General features: G+C 35.5%; 1 protein-coding gene across 1 annotated transcript in view; it reads right to left on the bottom strand.

Annotated features, from left to right (window-relative positions):
* The window catches only part of DNAH7 (dynein axonemal heavy chain 7), a 371,101-nt gene that overhangs the window by 239,905 nt on the left and 110,703 nt on the right, over positions 1-20,493 (bottom strand). The window contains exons 9-11 of the mRNA XM_044669069.1: positions 9,877-9,996; positions 8,083-8,266; positions 251-430 (exon numbers count right to left, since the gene is read on the bottom strand). Of these exons, the coding sequence (XP_044525004.1) occupies positions 251-430; positions 8,083-8,266; positions 9,877-9,996 (484 nt within the window). The remainder of the gene's footprint in view (positions 1-250; positions 431-8,082; positions 8,267-9,876; positions 9,997-20,493) is intronic.

The raw sequence follows: 20,493 nt of genomic DNA, 5'->3' as shown, positions 1-20,493 counted from the left end.
TGCTCTAGCCTTTACTTCTGAAGCATTACTCAATCTCCTATGTTGAAAGATTGGATTTCAAATTGGTATAACATGTGTTAAATAGTAGCAATATAAGTTAAATTAATGAGAAAATGAGATCAGCTTTTCTGGAACATATATATTCTGTAAATCATAGGATAACTGTCATATTTACATAATAATTTTATTATAAAACTAAATTCATGGCATTAAAATGATTGTAAAAAATCAAACTATATGAATTACTTACCCATTTGGCATACAATTTGGTTTCAACTCTTGGTACAAGACTGACAGCCTTAATCATGACATCATAAATATTTAGAAAAATGGCTAGATAATCATTAAATTCAGGTTCAAACTTAATTGCTTCTTCTTCAAGAATCAGCCTTGTAATAAAGCCTGGATGCTCATAAGCTCTCACAGAATCCTTTAAAAAGGTTTAAAATATGTTAATTTTATTAATAAATCACAAAGCAGTCAAGATCATAGGGTATAAATTTAAATTCTTAAGCACTTGAGTCATATCCTATGAAAAGGCATCATTTGAATATATAACATTTTCAAAAACCAAATGTTTTACAAGCATAATTATTAAACTAACATTTTGGTGTTAGGTTCTTTAAATTTTATAGATCGACAAAATAAATCTCCTTATTTTATTGTACTACCTATCATAGGAGTCTAACAAGAAGGGAAAGTATCTGAAACTACTTACATAGTTTCATTTGTATGCATCACACTTTACTTCCACTAGAATGCAGAAAGCTGAGGTAAAAATCAGCATAGATTATCCAAAAAAAATTTCCCCTAAAATACTGCTAGTATATTAGGTTGAAGACCATTCTAACCAACCAGGATTCAATGGGAAGTTGGGACACCTACTCAAGAAGATAGTGCCCAATCATAGCTAAAAAATAGATTTTCCACCCAGTGTCTCTACTTGTATCACCTGCCCATTGTCTCTACTCATATCACCTGTCCATTGTCTCTAATTGTATCACTTGCCCATTGAGACCTAGGATTGGTGGTTGCCTATTGAGGTGGGATCTTAAATGATGTAAATTTAAGGTATGTAAGCAGAGAAAAACCCTCATTCAAATATCTTAGATTATGAGCAAAATCTAATGACCCAGTTTTACTGAGAGACACTAGCCTCTCTTAATAAACCTGTTTGTTATTGGCTTGGAGCTTTGCCTCTTTTATTTCAGATTGGCTAAAAATATTCACTACATAGAAATGAATTGATTGAATTTCATCATCAAAAATATTAATAATAGGGGGCAGCTGGGTAGCTCAGTGGATTGAGAGCCAGGCCTAGAGACGGGAGGTCCTAGGTTCAAATCCGGCCTCAGACACTTCCCAGCTGTGTGACCCTGGGCAAGTCACTTGACCCCCATTGCCTACCCTTACCACTTCCACCTATAAGTCAATACACAGAAGTTAAGGGTTTAAAATAAAAAAAATATTAATAATATATGTCTCGATTGGGATTATTAGAAGTAACCAACAATTTCCCAAATATAATTCAGCCCATTTTCTTCCACTTGTCGTTGTGTCTATCTAAGGTGTACTGATGGCTCAGATCTATTTTTACTGTATGGATAATTAGACGAAACTCTTTTTAGGAGACTGCACAATGTTCCATGTTTTGATACACAGCACAATGCCAGTCACAAACCAGAACATCAGAGAGACCTCATTATTTATAAGAATCACATTTCCATTTGGTCTTTGTCCTGGACATCCTTCATGACAAAGGCATACACCTTTGAGGAGCTAATACCTTCTTGTCTTATGCCTCAATAACTATTAACAATGAGTCATTCAAGATATCTATGCTGAAATTTTCAATGAATCTTGTTTAATATTTCTTTTTTTGAGTTTTATTTTATTATTTTATTATTTTGAATATTTTCCCATATTTACATATTTCATGTTCTTTCCCTCTCCCCTTAACTCCCCTTAGCTGACATCCAATTCCACCGGGTTTTACATGTATCATTTATCAAGACCTAATTCCATATTATTGATAGTTGGTCTCATGTTATCATTTAGTGTCTACATCCCCAATAATATCCCATGTGTTCAAGCAGTTGTTTTTCTTCTTTGTTTCTCTTCCCACAGTCCTTCCTCTGAATGTGGTTGATTTTCTTTCTCATAAGTCCCTCAGCCTTGCTCTGGATTCTTTCATTGTTGCTAGTAGAGAAGTCTGTTATGTTCGATTGTACCACAGTGTATCAGTCTCTGTGGACAATGTTCTCCTGGATCTGTTCCTTTCACTCTGCATCAGTTCCTGGAGGTCATTCCAGTTCACATGGGATTCCTCCAGTTCTTTATTCCTTTGAGTACAATAGTATTCCATCACCAACAGATACCACAATTTGTTCAGTCATTTCCCCCCCCAATCGAAGGACATTCTCTTATTTTCCAATTTTTTGCCACCACAAAGAGTACGGCTATAAATATTTTTGTGCAAGTCTTTTTCCTTTTAATATTTCTTTTAATGAATGTTTATTGATTTAAGATGATAAGTTTTTGAAAAACCAAACCAATGGTACTTTGCTACTGTCTTTATCATTACAAATTTTCTCAGTCTATTAAACTTAAGGTTGAGATTCATGTCTTCATATCAATTTCCAAGTAAGCATTTAAAGGCTTCTTTCATTCATTATGATGTTTTGACAAGATCCTCTTAAATCCTGGGCCTTTCATTAATGATTCAAAGGCCCACAGCATTTTAGTGCCTGGCTATCCCATTCCAAAATTATAGGAGTATTGTAGTATTTTTTTAATGCAGTGACTGATATCCAGGATTAATTTATTGTTCAGTTGGTCTGTAAAGGTCATACAATCTATATTACAACAACAAAACAAACTGGGTTCTCTCTGGGTTTCCAAACCATCAAATACACACCACAAATGTTCTCAGTTCTACATTTAGGGCAAGAAAATTTGTATATTTCACAGTCCCTATATTTCTCTTCATCACTGAGTTGTGCTGGGCCTCCAAGTAAGGCATCATTCTCTTCCTCTTTATGGTAAAGTTGATGAACTCTGAATTGAGTGGGATCCAGTCCTAACCATGTTGCAATGAGAGCAGCATAAATTCCACCAATTGGCTCACAGATTCAAGCCACAACTGAGTGGACTTGCTGTTACAGGTAGTAGTAAGTATCAATGGTCAGGTTGTCCTGTTTTTGTAATTGCTCAGGGGCATAGGCTCTTTGGTACTTAGTTTGGATCCATCCTGACAGATGACATATGACACATTATCTCCAACTTTCACTTTTTTGCCTCCATGAGAGTTTATCCAAATAGCAACATGAACATGTGATTTTTTTTTTGTCAGGGTAATCCTGTAGGTCCTTTGAAAATGTCTTGGTAATTTCAAATTTGCTTATTGGGACAGTACCACTCATCACATTTTCTCCAAATTTCTATTAACTGCTTCTGAATGTTGTCCACAATTGTGTCCTTATTCTGGTCAGAAAGAATTTGACCATTGATGAAGTTTCCAGTTTACTTGGCAAGATTGCACCACCCTCTTCACATGATGTCTAATCCTTTCAGTTCTTGCTTGGTGATATATTTCCCATCTGAGGTTGGCTCTACCCCCAAACCAGCATATTTCTTTTTCTTCAGGAGAAGCAAAGACTTGAAAACCCAATCAATATCATATCAATTTCTAGTACCTTGTACAACTTATTCACTTCACTTTTAACCTTGTTTCCCAATTTAGACTTCTTCCAGGTTGATGCTATTCATATTTATCATAACTGAGACTGTATCTCCATAAATAACTACAAGGTTCATCTTTTGCACTAGCTCCTTGGTATGCATCAAAATCTTTTCACACACATTAAATTATTTTTCCTTCACAATAATGGTATAACACAAGCCAGGCAAGTATTACTTTACAGTAGTCAGATTTTTACCCAATAAAGAATATGAGGCCATTTCTTGTTTGATTTTAACATATGTATAGAAAAATATTTCATTTAAGAAGAACTGGTAAGGCCTTGTTTTACTCTACTGAATCAAATGTTTTCTTTAATCAACAAATAATAAGCACAGACTATTTGTCCTTTTTGTGCTAATTATGTATCTACAATGATATGATCTGCTGTATAATTTCATTTGTAAACAACTACCTGTTCTCATATTTTCTCTGAGAAAGTCCTTAACATATGTGTAGATTATCATTAAAAAGATTTTGAAGAGATCAAAAAATGGGTATATGAGTTGCAAGTTAGTGATGTTTTTGCAGTCACTGTTTAGGGCTATAACATTTCACTTAACTGTTCACCCTTCAGGCATTTTCCTGGACTAGGTTTTCTAGGTCACTTAAGGAGGGAGAGGATGAGGGGGAAAGAGGGAAGACAATTCAAACTGTGTAGCAGAGAGAAACATACAAGTCCGATTTTTATTTAATGACAACTATACACATCGTCTCTATTACTACTATTCTCCAGAAAAATTCTCTAAGTATTTAAATGCTGTGTAATTAGAATTTTGCATCCCAGGGACTCTCTCTCCCACTATCTCAAGATCCTTCTCACGTGCTAACTAGTAGGGAGGATATAAGTTTTGTGTTGCTCCGTCCTCTCTCTTCTCCCAGAAATGTGGCTGTGGAGGTGGGGTGAGGTGAGAAGCAGGAGAATTTTACTCAGGTGTTATTTACTCTGGTTTTACTTCTGTTCTTTTTATTTCTTCTACTTCAAATGATTATTAATAAACTTTATAAAATATAATACTTTGAGGTATTAGATCTTACCATGCCTACCATGTGCCAGGCACTATACTAAACACTGGGGAATGCAAGGAAAGGCAGAACTCTACTTCCTTAGACCCAATTCAATTGTACTGTTCCACGTGGATTGTGTTTATGAAATTTGAGGGCATCATTAATTATTGCCTACCTTCATTTTTACTATTAAAAACTGATGTTTTCTTACTTCTTACCTTGAAGTTATACTTTAAACACTTTAATTTTTTGGAAGCCTGATTACAAAATAAGTGAGAAATTATTCTACTATGGTTTCTGGTAGAATTTTGCATTTTTAAAGATGCAAAGAAGCATGAATATCTTTAGAGTTGTATATAAGTGATACAACCTTCATTTAAATGCTGTGACTATCAAAGCCAACCTCCATAGCAATAAATAGAAAGAATTATGACTTAAGTTCAGAAAAAAATGGCAAAAGTAAGGGACTAATACATTTATGGTCCTATGGAATTAGGGAGTTAATTAGAGAATCAGGCACTTGGGACTGGGAAAGGAAATTCTTGGTTCTCTTTGTGTATTCTGAGTTTATACTTGTGAAAAGGTAATCCTTTATTCTCTTTGCCTAGTTGGAGTTAAATCTTTGGTTAACAATAACTTAAGTACCCCTACCTTAGTAACTCATTATATTGTGAGGACAAGACAAACCAACCTAAACCTGTTTAAACTGGTTCAAACCAGCCTAAAATTTTTTTACAATGCTAGGTCCCTAAGTGCCTTGGTTGCTAAGTGACCTAAATGACTAGGTTATTAATTGCATAGATCTTAATCACCTAGATCTCTAACTGCTTTAATGCCTCAGTCCCTAAATGCCCAGATACCAGATCTTGCCATATGACTTGCCACAACATGAACTGTTCATATCCTCCGTTTTCTACCTCCTGCTCTGTGCAAGGTAATCAAATCAAAACTGCCATTGCTTCTAAAAGGGCATGTCTATCCTAGGTTCAAATCTGGCCTCAGACACTTCCTAGCTGTGTGACCCTGAGCAAGTCACTTAACTCCCATTGTCTAGCCCTTACCACTCTTCTGCCTTGGAACCAGTACACAGTATTGATTCCAAATCAGAAGGTAAGGGTTCTTAATTAAAATTTTAATTAATTAATTAATTAATCAATCAATCAATTAATTAATTAATTAATTAAAGGGCATGTCCTTTGGTTGCTCCACGAATCAATTCACTATCTCTCTGACTCCCTAGGCCCAAACTCCCTTCCTGACCACCACTCATTTTATGTGTTATTTTCCCTTATTAACATGTAAGCCCTCCCTGACAGCCTAACATCTCTTTTGTATTTGCATTTCCATCACTTTGCACCCTGCCTGGGTAAGGAAAACTCCTGTGGCAGCTGGAAATTTCTTACAAGGAATAAGAACTTTTTCTAACACAGACAGAGGCACAACAACTCAGTTCTTGTCAGACTCTTGGCTATGATCTCATTCCTTGTGCCAATGGCATGCCAACTGGATAAGGAATGGTTGTACTGAGGAAAATAAGGATATACAAAGGTTCCTTAGTATCAGACAACTGCCATGGAACTCTGGCAAGAAAAAACCATGGCATCTAATAAAGTCTGGGTACAGAGAAACCAAATGAGAGAAAATGAACCCAGAGATCTGTTCTCATAGGACAGTGATGGGCAACTTTTAAGAGATGGAATGCCAGGCCTCACCCCTCAGACCAAGTGCCCCTCTCTCCACTGAGGGCCAGGCTCACCCTGCTTACCCCCCTTACTCCACCCAGGGGAGGGAGGAAGCACTCCCATTGGACTGCTGGGCAGGAGGAAAAGTGATGTAGTTAGGCAAGGGGCACAAGCACTCTACTCTGTTCCCCTCTACTTATGTGAGCTATGATCCCCTCAAACCTACTTCCTCTCCAAAGTAGGAAATTGAGGGGACCTTGAAAATCTCAAAGTATACCATCTTTAGCCACTATTCAAGGAACCAGAAGCCATTTCAAATGCAATGCTATTTTGAGAAAGAAAGAAAAAGGTGGCCTGAAAAAAAAAGCAAAAAAGCCCCACTTTACAGGAATATCCCTTATTTATAGGAAATATAACCCTCAGGTTAAATGACATGCTCCTGACACATTCACCCCATCACAGTCCAGCCTTCCTGAAGGAAATATCCTCCAAATGAACCTTTTTAGCAAATGAACCTTTTTAGCAAATGGTCAAGGGTTGAAGTCAGGTTTTAATCTGGATACAAGGCTGATTGTGAAGATTGCTACCTTCCAGAGCTTCTAGCCCACCTCTCTCCCACAGGCAGGCACCCCTTTGAATGAAAAAGAAAACAACAACAAAAACAGGCTGGATCAGGAGATTAAGGAGGCAAAGTAAAGCAGCCCAAATTTGCTTGTGAAAGAAACTGGGGAATAGCTGAAGAGGCTATTAGCCTAGCCCCAGGTTCATAAAATTTATTCCTAAGTCACTAGTCTACAGTTTTGAACATTTTTAAAGTACAAACTCAAAAGACAGATCCCCAAATCCCCTAAATACTTTGCATCTTAAAGACACTGGTTGCTTCTGATAGGAAAGACATAAATTGTTTCTGTCTCACTCAGGCCAAAGGTGATTAAGAGACCATTGTGTTCTGAATAGGGTGGGGCAATCCTGCCCTTCAAGGGATGCTGTCTTGAAGAGACATGCTTACTAACTCCTACTGGGGAGAGAGAGAGAAGGAGAGGGAGAGGGAGAAGAAGAGAAATAGGGGGAGGGAAAGAGAGAGAGGGAGAGAGAGTGGGGAGCAGCCCAGCTTTACCTCCCTCCCGCTTTCTAGTTAGAACTCTGGTGAATTCTGTGCTGCAGGGATGGGGGCACTGGGTCTTTGGCATCCATGCCCACAAAGAGATCTTTGCATGCCATTTCTGGCATGTGTGCTGTAGGTTTGCCATCATGATTATAGGACAACCTTCTAGGTACTACCTCCCTTCCCCCTTATCTCTGTGGGAGAATGGGGCCCTATTCCTAACTAATAGTTTGTCTGTAATAAATGTGCTGGGGAGAGTGGAAATAGTCATTACAGAAAAGTTCTGCAGATGCCCAGCTAGTTTAGGGCTATACCTCAAGTTTTCTGCAATAAAAGGTAAGCCCATGGCTCTGAGTAAACAGTCTATAATTTGACTATCATTTATTTAAAATAATGTTCCATTATTGTCGATTTGTGAGCATCAGCAGTTTTAACAATAGGGGAAATAGGTCGAAATTTCTTCTCAGAGGTATAACATTGGTAATGTTTTCTGGAAAAATTATAGATACCTAAGTAAATACATATGACCATTAGTGGTAACTACTTACCGGCCTTTGTGCAATTAAATCTGTAAAGTCCTGCATTGATTCTAAGGCTAAGCTCTGTAGCTGTACAGTCATCAAAGTTGCAGCACAGTTGAAGAAAGATTCTAATTTTGCACTGCTGCCACCAGTGGGTAACTGCTTTTTTTTATTACCTTGGTAATAAATATTTTGGACTTCTGGAAACCACCTTGAAAGAATAAAGACTTTTTTTAAAGGGCTTTCAACATACCACCTTGTAAACTTCAAATCAATCATAATTTCTGGATAACTAAAGGATTTTACAGTGAGTTACTCTATTAAGGGATTTATATCTCTAATGAGCTAGTAATTATTGCAAAAGGTATGTGGTAGTATCCTTTATTACTGTTATGAAAAGAGATGTTATAATGGCAATAGATTTCAGTTAAACAAATATTTATTAAGTAATAGGGTAAGTTACTTTTCTGGGTTCTGGAGATGCTATTATATTTATGGCTAAAATCATGATAGTTGAAACCTTTGGGAACAAATGATACAACACAGTCTTAATTAAGTCTAAAACCTTGATGAAATGAATTACTAGGATATGATAATGTAAAGCATACAAAGAGATAGTCACTAAATATGCATTAAATATTAACTACTATATATTAAGTGCAATGCTAAAATCACTATGGATACTTATAGAGACAAAAAGCTATCCCTGCATTTCCTATAGGACTGATAAAAGAGGGGCAATCCTAATAAAGACCATAATCTGAAGCTCAAGTCAAAGTTGGTCATTAGTATTTTATAGTAATTTACAATTTCACAAACTACAGAAGACTAAAGAGAATCAAATCAATTTGGCCTGAAATCATTAGGAGCTTTAATCGAGTACATGACAAATGAAGATGGTTTCTGGACCTAATAAAATAAGAGAGATGGAACATAAGTAGGAGATCACAAACACCAGTGCTGCTTTCTTGATATTTATATTTGTTTAAATGATTTAGTAGAGTCAAAATGGTTTAGGAGAAAGCCAATCTTGGAGTCAAGAAGACCTGGGATCAAGTCTTGCCTCTGACACACATTGGCTTCTTGACTGGAAAGACTGCTTAAATTTGCTGAGTTCTATCTATATCTCTAATACTAGATAATGTCTGCAAAGCACCTATAATTGTAAACTAGAAATATTAAAGGAATTTTAATCTTTAGTATATCAAAGCCATATATGCTCTTTAGGAAAAATCAGGCACTCAAATAAAAAACTAAAATGGCAACTATGGATTTGTTTAGACTAGGAATGCTAATACTCAAGAATAGAAAATTAGAATAAGATTTTGTTTATATTTCTATCATTAAGTGTAAAGTTTTTTTTATCTTAAATAAAATTCTGAAAAATCGTTATAGGTATCAATATGAATGAAGCTGGTTCCTTTCTCTGAATCTGCTTTCTAAGATGTATACAATTCAAAAATAATTACAGAAAGTCATATATTTATTTGCAGACATAAAAGACATTAACTAAGCCAGAATATCTTACTTTAAATAAATCAGTCTTTAAAATATAAATGTAACCTAGCTGTGTGACCCAAAGAAAGTCACTTAACCTCCATTGTCTAGCCCTTAACTACTCTTCTGCCTTAGAACCAATACATTGTATTGGGCTTTTAAACAAATAAATGTAAACAGAGACCTAGTAAATATTGTTCTGAACTATCAATGGACTAAAAGTATAGCACCTTCCGGAACAAAATTTTTTTCTTTTAGATGAAACTAATGAATAGGTTATTCTTTGTCCAAAATGAAAAAAAGAGTTTATGTATTCAATCATACGTTTTAAGTAGTGTCTCTTTGGCAGATTCCATGTGTTTCATGACGATGTTCTGGAAGAGTGACAGCTCCATTGCATCCTGGCGATTATGAAATTCTTCTACATCAATTAAACGTAATTTTCTGCAAGTAATAGAAATGGATGCTAATGAATTGTCAGAGTCATAACAGTGTCTGGTATTTGTTAATTATTCTCCTTCGCTAACATAACATTCTTAGGGAGCCTATTCCCAAGTTTTGCCAATAAAATTTTCTTATTTTTGTCTTAAAAAGTTTATTTTTTTCAAGTTTTTATCAGTTTTTGGTATAAAGCCCATCAAGTATTCATCACTCTACCAAGATTTAGAGAGTGCAAAATTGTAGCAGGATGGAGTATGTGAGTGGTGCTTTCTCACAGGCTGTCAGAATTCTTTTAATAAGAAAGAGAACACAAAAACTCTACCAGTGCCAACCAAAGACTGGCATCTCATCTTAAGAGAAAGGAAGATTACATTATCAATTCATCTCCCATTGCTTCCTCAAATGGCCTTAATTATAGAGGGTCCATATATATTGAAGTCTTGAGTTCAAGTCTGGCCTCAGATACTTACTAGCTATGTGACCCTGGGCAAGTCACTTAACTCTTTTTGTCTCAGTTCATCACCTGTAAAAATGAGCTGAAGAAGTAACTGGCAAGCCACTCCAGTATTTTTGCCAAGAAAACCCCAATGGGGTCACAAAAAGATGAACACAACTGGAAAAAGACTCAACAACAACGACAATTTGTGAAAGGCATTGTGCCAGGCTACAGGCATTAAAAGAAAAATGTGAAAACAAAATAAACCCAGACTCAAGGAGCTTATATTCTATTGGGACAATATAACACATATGCCAATATGCAAAATAATAATACAAAGTAATTCAATGAGAGAGAAAGCATGGACAACTAAAGGGATCAAAATCTCCCCTATTATTTGTCACCTGACCTCTACATTGGAAGAAGCTAGGGATTTTAAGATGCAGAGGTGAGGGTGAGTGCATTCTTGTAGCATGGGGCCATTGACTCAAAGGCACAGAAAAAAGAATTCACATGTGGTGAAGAGCTAGCAGGCTAGTTTGACTACGTTGAAAAGGACATGAAGAGTAGGAGAAGTTAGATGAAATGATCACAGCATGGGACACAGTATGTAAAAGACTTTAAATGTTGGGCTGCGTTCTATATTTTATCCTAAGGTTATTTGGGAGCCACTGAAGATTTGAGTGGAGGAACGACCACATCTATGTTTTAGGAATATCCATTTGCAGTTCTGTGGAGGATGAACTAGAAAGATGAAAAACCAAAGGAAAGGCTACAATAATTTAGACAACAGGTAAGAAGGGCTTGTACTCAAGTAAAAGCTATATGAATAAAGAAAAGGGAACGATATTGTAAAGGCAGAATTTATAGAACTTGCCAACAAGCCTTGAAAATGAAGGAGAGGTAGAAGTCAAAGAGGTCTCAAATATTGAAAGCCTGGGTGACTGAAAGATAGTAGTATATTCAACAGAACTAGGGAAGTTTAATATGAAACAAGGAGATGCATACATTCAAAGCTACCTTGCTTTCCCTTCTGAGAGCCAAACTGACTCATACCTATTCATTTTGAGTTCCCTGGGGAAAAGAAGCTCCACACTTTCTTCCAGTACTCCAATTTATGCTTTTCATGACCTCCCTTTTCCTGCCCTCCTCTGATTGGAACACTTCAACATCACTCTGGACAAGAGGGTCTTTCTGGAGGCCAAAGAGTCACATGGAGCAAGAGACAAGGGTCTTTCAGATGGGAGACCTTTAGGATGGCTGCACAATGTGCATATCCACTTTTCTCTACCCCACTACCTTAAGAGGCTTATTTAGATATAAACAAAAAGTTTTTTCTCCATTCTTATTTAGTAAGAAGGTGGGGGAAGAAGCACGTTGTAGATTTAATCTTAAGAATAAGCCTTTTCCCTTTAAAATCCAAAAGTTGTCTTGGGATGCCACAGAAAGAGGTTCAGGTTTAGTGTTAAATTTCCACAATGCTAATGCTTGTGCAGGGGACCAAGGACCATTCTTGTATAAAAACCAGAGGCCAAAGCAATAACCACACCTCTCCCTAGATTGTACCTCCTTGGAAGGACCAAAAAACTTGCAAACCCTGAGAACTAGTTCTGAAAACAGCAGGATAGAAGAAGTCTGAAGTGTGAGACAGTGTCTTCCCACTCCCAGTTGAGCAGAGCCCAGTTTTAACATAAAGTTTGAAAACAAGAAATAGCCTGGAAAAAAGAGGTAAACAACAACAAAAAAGTACAACTACAAAATGCTATTATGATGATAGGGAAGACCAAGACAACAGAAGACAACAATTATATGAAAATAGGTATGAGTAAAACCTCAGTGAAAAATGCTAATTGAACCCAATCCCAACAAGAATTTCTGGAAGAATTAAAGAAAGAGAAAGGAATAGTAGAGAAAAATTGAGGAAAGAATTGAGAGTGATGCAAGAAAATTATGAAAAGAAAATAGCTTGGTAAAAAAAAGTCCCCCAAATACGGAGGAAAATAGCACCTTAAAAAGAAATGGCGTATTATTTTTTTAATTTAAATTATTGAAGAAAAAAATTCATTGAAAAACAGGATAAGCCAAATGGAAAATGAAGTACAAAATTCATTGAAGAAAAGAATTATTTAAAAAGCAGAATTGGCCAAATGGAAAAAGAGATACAAAAACTCACTGAGGAAGAGAATTGGGCAAGTGGAAATTAATAGTTCCATGAGTCATCAAGAAACCATAAAACAAAGTAAAAAAAAGACAAAATGGAAGAAAATGTGAAATATTTCATTGGAAAAACAACTAACCTAGAAAATGATTGAGGAGAGATAACTTAAGAATTATTGAATTACCTGAAAACCATGAATTTAAAAAAAAAACTGAGTCACATAAAAATAAGAGTCATTCCCTAATTTATAAATATTCAAGGGATATGAACAGGCAGTTTTCAATCAAAAGAAGAAATTAAAATTCTCTATAGTCATATGACAAAATGCTCTAAGTCACTATTGATTAAAGAAATGAAAATGAAAACAACTCTGAGTGAGGTATAACTTCACACCTATCAGGAATGACAAATACTGGAAGGGATGAAGAAAAATAGGGACACTAATGAATTCTTGGTGGAACTATGAACTGTTCTAACCATTTTGGAGAACAACTTGGAACTATGCCCAAAGAGCTATAAAATGTGTATACTTTTTGATCCAACAATAACCACTACTAAACCTGTATCTCAACGAGATAAGAGAAAAAGTGGAAAGGCTGATAGATTCAAAAATATTCAGAGCAACTCTTTTTGTGGTGACAAATATTTGGAATTTGAAGGGATGTAGTGGTAGAGAGGTAGATGGAGAGTGGTCAAGGTTAGTGACTCTTCAATCAAATAAGTGGGACTCAGGGCTGAGGCATAACCAGGATGGGAGAGTCACTTGATACTGATTTTTTTGGTTGATATTGATTTGTTTTTTTGAACACATCCCTGTTGTTTCACTTACCAGGGAATCAGAATATCTAAAGGAGACATTCTTTTAGAGGAAAACATTTAATTTTATTGTATGAATCAAATGACTGTTTATAATGGATCAATAGAGGGACTGTATATTTTCTGTATCTCAGTCACTGTGTAATTATGAAGATATGGTCTGATATAGGATGTCATTGGTGAAAGCCTGCTCATTTTTGTCAAGGATATTTTCAATGTATACATAGGCCATTCTTAGAAAGATTTTACATTGCTAGCTTATAAATTAACTCGAAAGGCAAAATCTCCTTATTATTTGTGGTATTTAAGGCCTAGCTGTACTATTCCGCCACTTGGGAATTAGTCTCTGTGAAAGAAATCAGTTATGACAATATATATCCACGTAACTCCTAGAAGAGTATAAAAACCTCTCTTTCTCAGAGCGTTTTGGGCCAGCTCACCATTGTGGCAATACCCTGTATCTTGTCATGAATATCTTCCAAGCATGGCACACCTAAATAAAGTGCAAAAATCTGAGACTTAGGGTCTATTGGGCTGATTGGAGCTACCCTTTAAGTGGTGGCAGGACAAGAGGCTGATTTCCATTTCATCCTATATATCCTGCCACAATCAATTCTTGCCCTGTAATTAGAATCACAGAATCCTAGGATTTGAAGAGTTAGGAGGGATGTTAACAGCAATCTTATCCAAACTGTTCATTAAAAGAATGTCATCTATAATATTCCCAATAGTTCATCATCCAGCCTCTGCCTGAAGACTTTTAAGGAGGGAGGACATACTACCTCTCAAGGTAACCCATTCTGAGCAGATCTAATTATCAGGAAGTTGTTTTGTTTTGTTTTGTTTCATAGTAAAGGAGGGAAAATTAATAGTATAATATCTTGAAGGATTATGTGGAGTTGAAGGAAGAAATTTTTGTTGCTGTTTGTTTTGGAAAGGGGAAACCTATCTATATAGAGAAGATATTAAAGATATATGAGAAAGGGGAATGACTAATGAAGCAAAAACATGGCAAATGCAGAAAGTGCCATATATATAGTAGATAGATGGATAGACAGACACAGATACATATAGACGGATGGACAAAGAGATAGATGACAGATATAGTCAGAAAGATAGATAGATAGATAGATAGATAGATAGATAGATAGATAGATAGANATAGTCAGAAAGATAGATAGATAGATAGATAGATAGATAGATAGATAGATAGATAGATAGATAGATAGAACAAAGGCCATAGGTGAAAGGGTTCGTTTTGGCAAGGGAAAAAAATCACCTCTTCCCAAGGATTAGAAAGAAAAAAGGAGTACTTACATTGATAATTTAGAGATAAGGATGAGAGGAGTTGAGAAAATTCTCTTGAGATTGTATAATGCTCAGTGAAGTAGGAAGAGAGGTTAAATAATCAACAAGCATTTATTATTCATCTACTATATGCTAGGCACTGGGACAGGTGATGGGGAAACAAAGACAAAAATGAACTAGACCTTGCCTTCAAGAAGCATACATTGTATTGGGGAAGAAAATGAGTACATCTATAATATATACATAATATATACAGAAGTCCTATGTCTAGAGTAAGGTTCTAATTCCCAGAACTCTAAAAACACTCATTGATCAAAATATCTTTAGTGATATTCACTAACAATTCTTATTTCAAAAAGAAATCTAGGAGCAGTGAAGTGCAGCTCAGTAGATAGTCAGGACTGGAGCCTGGGAGGTCCTGGGTTCAAATCTGCCTAGCCCATATAGGTCTTCTGCTTCAGGACAATAATACTGAGTATTAATTCCAAGACAAAGGTAGGAGTTTTTTAAAAAAAGAAACGTAATTATTATATAATCTATAAAACAATTTACTCTCTAATCAAATCAAGGCTACTTAAATTAATTTGACAACATAATATATTCTTAATTCTTTGATACTCTGATAGTTTGACAAATCTTAGATAAATTTTACTATTTAATAATCCTTTTATTTAAACAAGATTGGTCTTCTTGAGTCAGAAGTAAGATTAATCAGATCTATCTTTCCAAGAAAAGTAAATTAAATGCCTTTTATCTCAATGTCTAAAATGTCTACATTCAATTGATCTGGTGAGCTGTCAAAATCAATTTTTTTAGATTACAATGGAGATGATATTCAATTTAAACTCCCTTAGGACATTTGGCATTTATATGACAATTTAAGGTTTACAAAGCAGTTTACCAATATTTCATATTACCCCCTATTGGTCCTATTTGTAACTATGAACTAGATCATAAATCTAAAACACTGAGAATTTAATTCATACTTTCCCTTATTTTTTATTTTTCTTTAATTAAAAAAGGATATTGACTGAATTTGTTCTAATACTGAAGTGGCTACACTGAAAAAGTGATTCAATTCAATCTCTGAAAAAATATCCTTGTGTTTGAAAAATCTAAATGTCTAGAAATAGACAAAGCCTCAAGGACAGCATTAGAAGATCTAGGGATAATACCTTCTTGTCAGTAGGCAGTTTCTTCATGGCCCTTAATATTAGAATGGGAAAATGACCCATTTAAGTTACTCAAGCAAAGAAAAAAAATATCTTAATGCCTGTTTTCTAATCAAAATAATTATACATGATTTGTTTCTAAAGATCTCTAAAGTTTCTTGGTAACATTTTAGAAGTAAATGCTTATGTAAGAATTATCCAAATTCTGTCTATAATTCTGTACTTGTTGAATTCTATTACAAAGTTTTGGAAACCCTGAATATGATACTGAAACTAACCTTTTCAGCTCACTACAATGCTATACAAAAAGATTATACAGAATTAATTAATGAAATAATATGCCAAGCAGACATACGTTATTTCAAAATTAGGCAGTCTAGAAGTTAAAATTGGGAGGAGGAAGCTTATGCTTAGATATGGTAAATGACTTGATTAATAATATTTAAATAGTTACATATTCCTTATTTTTCCAATTCTTTTCTGCCAAGGATGTTGTAAAATTGAGAGAGCTAAAACTATTAGGTATTTCATTTTAATAGCTAAAACTATTAAGAATACCTACTACAGTATTACTAATAGTATTAACTATTTAAATGGAACATTAGCTAACAATTTTAACCAGAGAACTACTTGCAGATTAAGAAAACTAAAGCATCTACAGTTGTTCCATAATTTTTTCTTCTAAAATTTTAGAATCACTGCTTTAAAAAACTCTATCTTTGATTGCTATATCTACCTTATTAATATTAGCTGAAGCATAATAAATTTTATTCCAGCCCTTTATTTTTATTCTGTGTGTGACTATCATTTTTAAATGCATTTATTGGAAACAACATATTATTGGTTCTGGTTTTGATCCATTCTGCTATACATTTTTGTTTTATGACTGAGTTCATCCCATTCACATATAATTACTAGTTGTGTATTTCTCTCCATCCTATTTTTTCCCCCTGTTTATCCTTCTCTCTGTGTCTTCTTCCCTATCACTTCTCAGAAGTCTAATTTACTTCTGACCATTGCCTCTCTAATCCATACACTCTTCCAATTCCCTGTCTTATTCAATCCCTTTGCCCTCCTATTTCTCTGTAAGTTAGGAAGGGTTTAAACTCTACTAGATGTATAGGTTGTTCTTTAACCCAGTTCCAATGAGAATATGGTTCCCACAATATTCATCCTCCATCCCCTCATGCCTTCCACCCTAACAGTTTTTCGATTCAATACCTCTTTTGTCTGGGATAATTTACTCTATTTTATCTTTCCCTATCCAATTTTTTTAAAGGATCATGTCATCTTACTCAACTCACAACCTGTAACATCTAGAATTTTAACCAATATATAAAATAGGCCCATTTCCCTAGGAATAACATTGTTTATTAAGAGGGGCATGCAGCAAATTAATAAAGGATTGGTCAATCACACACTGCCTCTGCATAGAAAGACATTCTGTGAGCCCTAATCCTCTTTTATATGGAGGTCTGACTTCCTCCTGATTAGCCTGACAATTTGTCTTTTGGACCTCTCCTGGCAGTCTTGATTAGTAGGAATTTTTAAAAAAAGAGGCACTTAGAGATCTTAACTTCTCTCCTATTATTTCATCACAGGGAGAGTTTATCCTCAGGTGGTTGGATCCCTGAAGCTTCACCAAGCTAGGGAAAGATGGTAGACCCACCCTTCTCTGGTATATTAAGTAATGGAATATCAGGAAGCTTATGAAGCTCAACTTCTTCTAGCAGTCTTTGGCTAGAAAATATGAATTGCATCAATCAGGTTTTCAGTGGTTCTTTTGCCAACTGTGGACCTTCAAATCTAGATGTTATGTTTAGCCAGGACACAGAGGGCTTATGGTTCCAAATGCTTAGGGAGAGTGTTCTTATTTATAGCTAAAGAAACAGGTCTCCACCTTGCCTTAAACAAAAGATAATCCCTACTCTAGTTACATGCCTTGAGACTAAGGGGTAATTACAATAGCTTGGGAGCTGCCTGATCTTCAGAGGTTAGGGATGTGGGAAAATAAATGGTTTCACATAGAAATATTGCTAATAAAATAAAAAATAATAAATAAAACAAAATATTGCTAATAAATAAAATTGCAAATAAATATTGCTAATAAAACATTGCTAATAAATTGCTAACAATTCAACATTAATTTTTCTCATATCTTTGTATACTTTTTAAAACTACTTTAGTAAAAATAACATTATTTTTTAAAAACCCTTACCTTCTGTCTTAGAATCAATACTATGTATTAGTTCCAAGGCAAAAGGCAGAAGAGTGGTAAGGGCTAGGCAATGGGGATTAAGTGACTTGCCCAGGGTCACACAGCTAGGAAGTGCCTCAGGCCAGATTTGGACCTCCCTTCTCTAGGCCTGGCTCTCAATCCACTGAACTATCCAGCTGCTCTAGATGATGACATTTTTTAGAGTTACAAATAACATTTTCCCATATAAGATGTAAACAGTTTAACCTTATTCATTCCCATATAATTAGTCTTTCATGTTTACCTTATTATGTTTCTCCTGATTCTTATAAGCCAAATTTTCTGTTCAGTTTTGGTCTTTGCCTCAAGAATATCTGAAAGTCCTTTAATTTATTAAATAAATATGCATTTTTTCTTCTTATGTTGCTTTGAGTTTTCATTTGGGGATTTCTTTCAGGTGGTGGCTGGTGGATTTTTTTTTTCAATTTCTGTTTTTTCCTCTAGTTTTAAAACTTCGGTGCAATTTTCAGGTGTGGTCACTGATCCTTCAGCTCACACGTTGGTTTATGATTGACCTTAGGTATTCCTCTCCATCTTTGAACCTAAGCAGGGCCCTCAGCACCACTGCTACTACAAATGCTCTAGCTCCCATTGGTCCCTACCATATCCTCCAGTGCCAACTTACTCTCTGCTAGGGAAGTGCAACCAAGGATTCTGATCTCCTGCAAGTGGCCCCAACCAGCAGGATCCCTCACCATCTGCAACTGCACACTCCGGAGTATGCTTGCTTCTCCTCCATGGCAGTCACAACCTAGGACCACAGCTGGTCTGCATGCTAGGTCCTCACATCCAGTACTAGTGGAGAGCCCCACATTTTTCCTCTGATTAGCCACCTGACCTCACATCAGTCATTGGGCAAAAACTTCTGTAGCTCCTGTTGCTGATACAGCTCCCCCCCCCCCACCCAGGGATTCCTGTTTATTACGTGGGCAGCCCAGAGATATCTGCACTTTACTCCTGCCTAATCACCACCCTGGGAGGTCAAATTTTTCCTAATGTCTTCTCAAATTTTCTTAGGCTACCAAATTTTAATTATTTCTGACACTCTAAAATTCATTTGAAGGTATTATTTTAAGTTATGGGGTGGCAGAGTTTGGAAGATGCAGGTAATTTCCTGTTTTATTCTACTATTTTGCTACAATTTCTCCTATCACATTATTATAATTAACTAACAAAATCTAATTAAGAAGCACTAGAAAGAGAAATTCCACTTAGTATAACTACAGAAGTCACAGAATATTTGGGGATATTTTATACTAAATTACTAAAGAATTATATGATTCCAAATATAAAGTACTCTTTGCAGAAATATTAAAAAACTGAAGAAAACTAAATTGTCCATGGGTAGGTCAAACCAATATAATAAAAATGACACTATTGCATAAAAATTTTACTTATTTTAATGCTTTACCCATCAGACTCCCCAAAGAATAATTTATAGAGCTAGGAAAAAATAGCAATGAAATCCAAGTGAAGGAACAGAAGGTCAAGAACCTAAAGAGGAACCATTAAAAAAAATGGGAAGGGAGCCTATCAAGTACCTGCTGCAATCCCCTATATATACTTTAAAACATCAAAAAGCCATCTATGACTATTTCCTCTTAAATTACTTGGCAAAAAGAAGTCTTTTGTGTGGCTGCTAAGAAAGAATAAAGCATGCACACCAAAAGCATTAACCAATCTTTCTCTTTTCTTCCTGGCTATGTTCAAGTGGCAGGATAAACTTCCATAGGCCTCCAGTTAAAGGACAGTGACTTTAGACTCTCTCACCACCATGAAAACAGGTGAGCACATGGCTCTCTGGATAAGATTGAATCTGGGTTGGGACTGGCTTCTCTCTCTCTCTTCTTAAGGACCTTGTAAGAGGTTCAAGGAAGAAAAGAGATCCTATGACATGAATACATATGAGAGTTTACAGGTGACCCCAGTAAGGAGCAACCTGCTTAATCCAGCTAATTCCATGTCCTATAGCAAGGAAGAAACTCATCCAGTGACTGTCACATTCAGAAATGAACTTCATGAGATCAATAGTTTGTAGCAAGTATTTTCAATTTTATTCTGCTCTCCTTAGGGACGAAGGTAGTATAGAAAATATGCCCCAGTTCAAAGAGAGAGTTTTTTTCTTCTGTTCTTGCTAGATCTTTTCTATAAATATTCCTTTTGCAAAAACTAATTAAGTGGTACATTTATACCTAATAAACATCTTCTGATACTATTGCACCAGCATACTACTTTACCTTCCAAAGCAATCAGTGTATTTTGTGATAAAAAATATTTATTAGACTCCTACTATGTGCTAGATACTGTACTAAGCACTAGAAATAAAAAACCAAGCTAAAAAATAATACAATTT

This window comes from Gracilinanus agilis, chromosome 3 (genome assembly GCF_016433145.1).
Source record: "Gracilinanus agilis isolate LMUSP501 chromosome 3, AgileGrace, whole genome shotgun sequence".
Lineage (NCBI taxonomy): Eukaryota > Metazoa > Chordata > Mammalia > Didelphimorphia > Didelphidae > Gracilinanus > Gracilinanus agilis.
The sequence above is the reverse complement of the archived record's forward strand: the minus strand, read 5'-3'. Positions and strand labels throughout refer to the sequence as shown.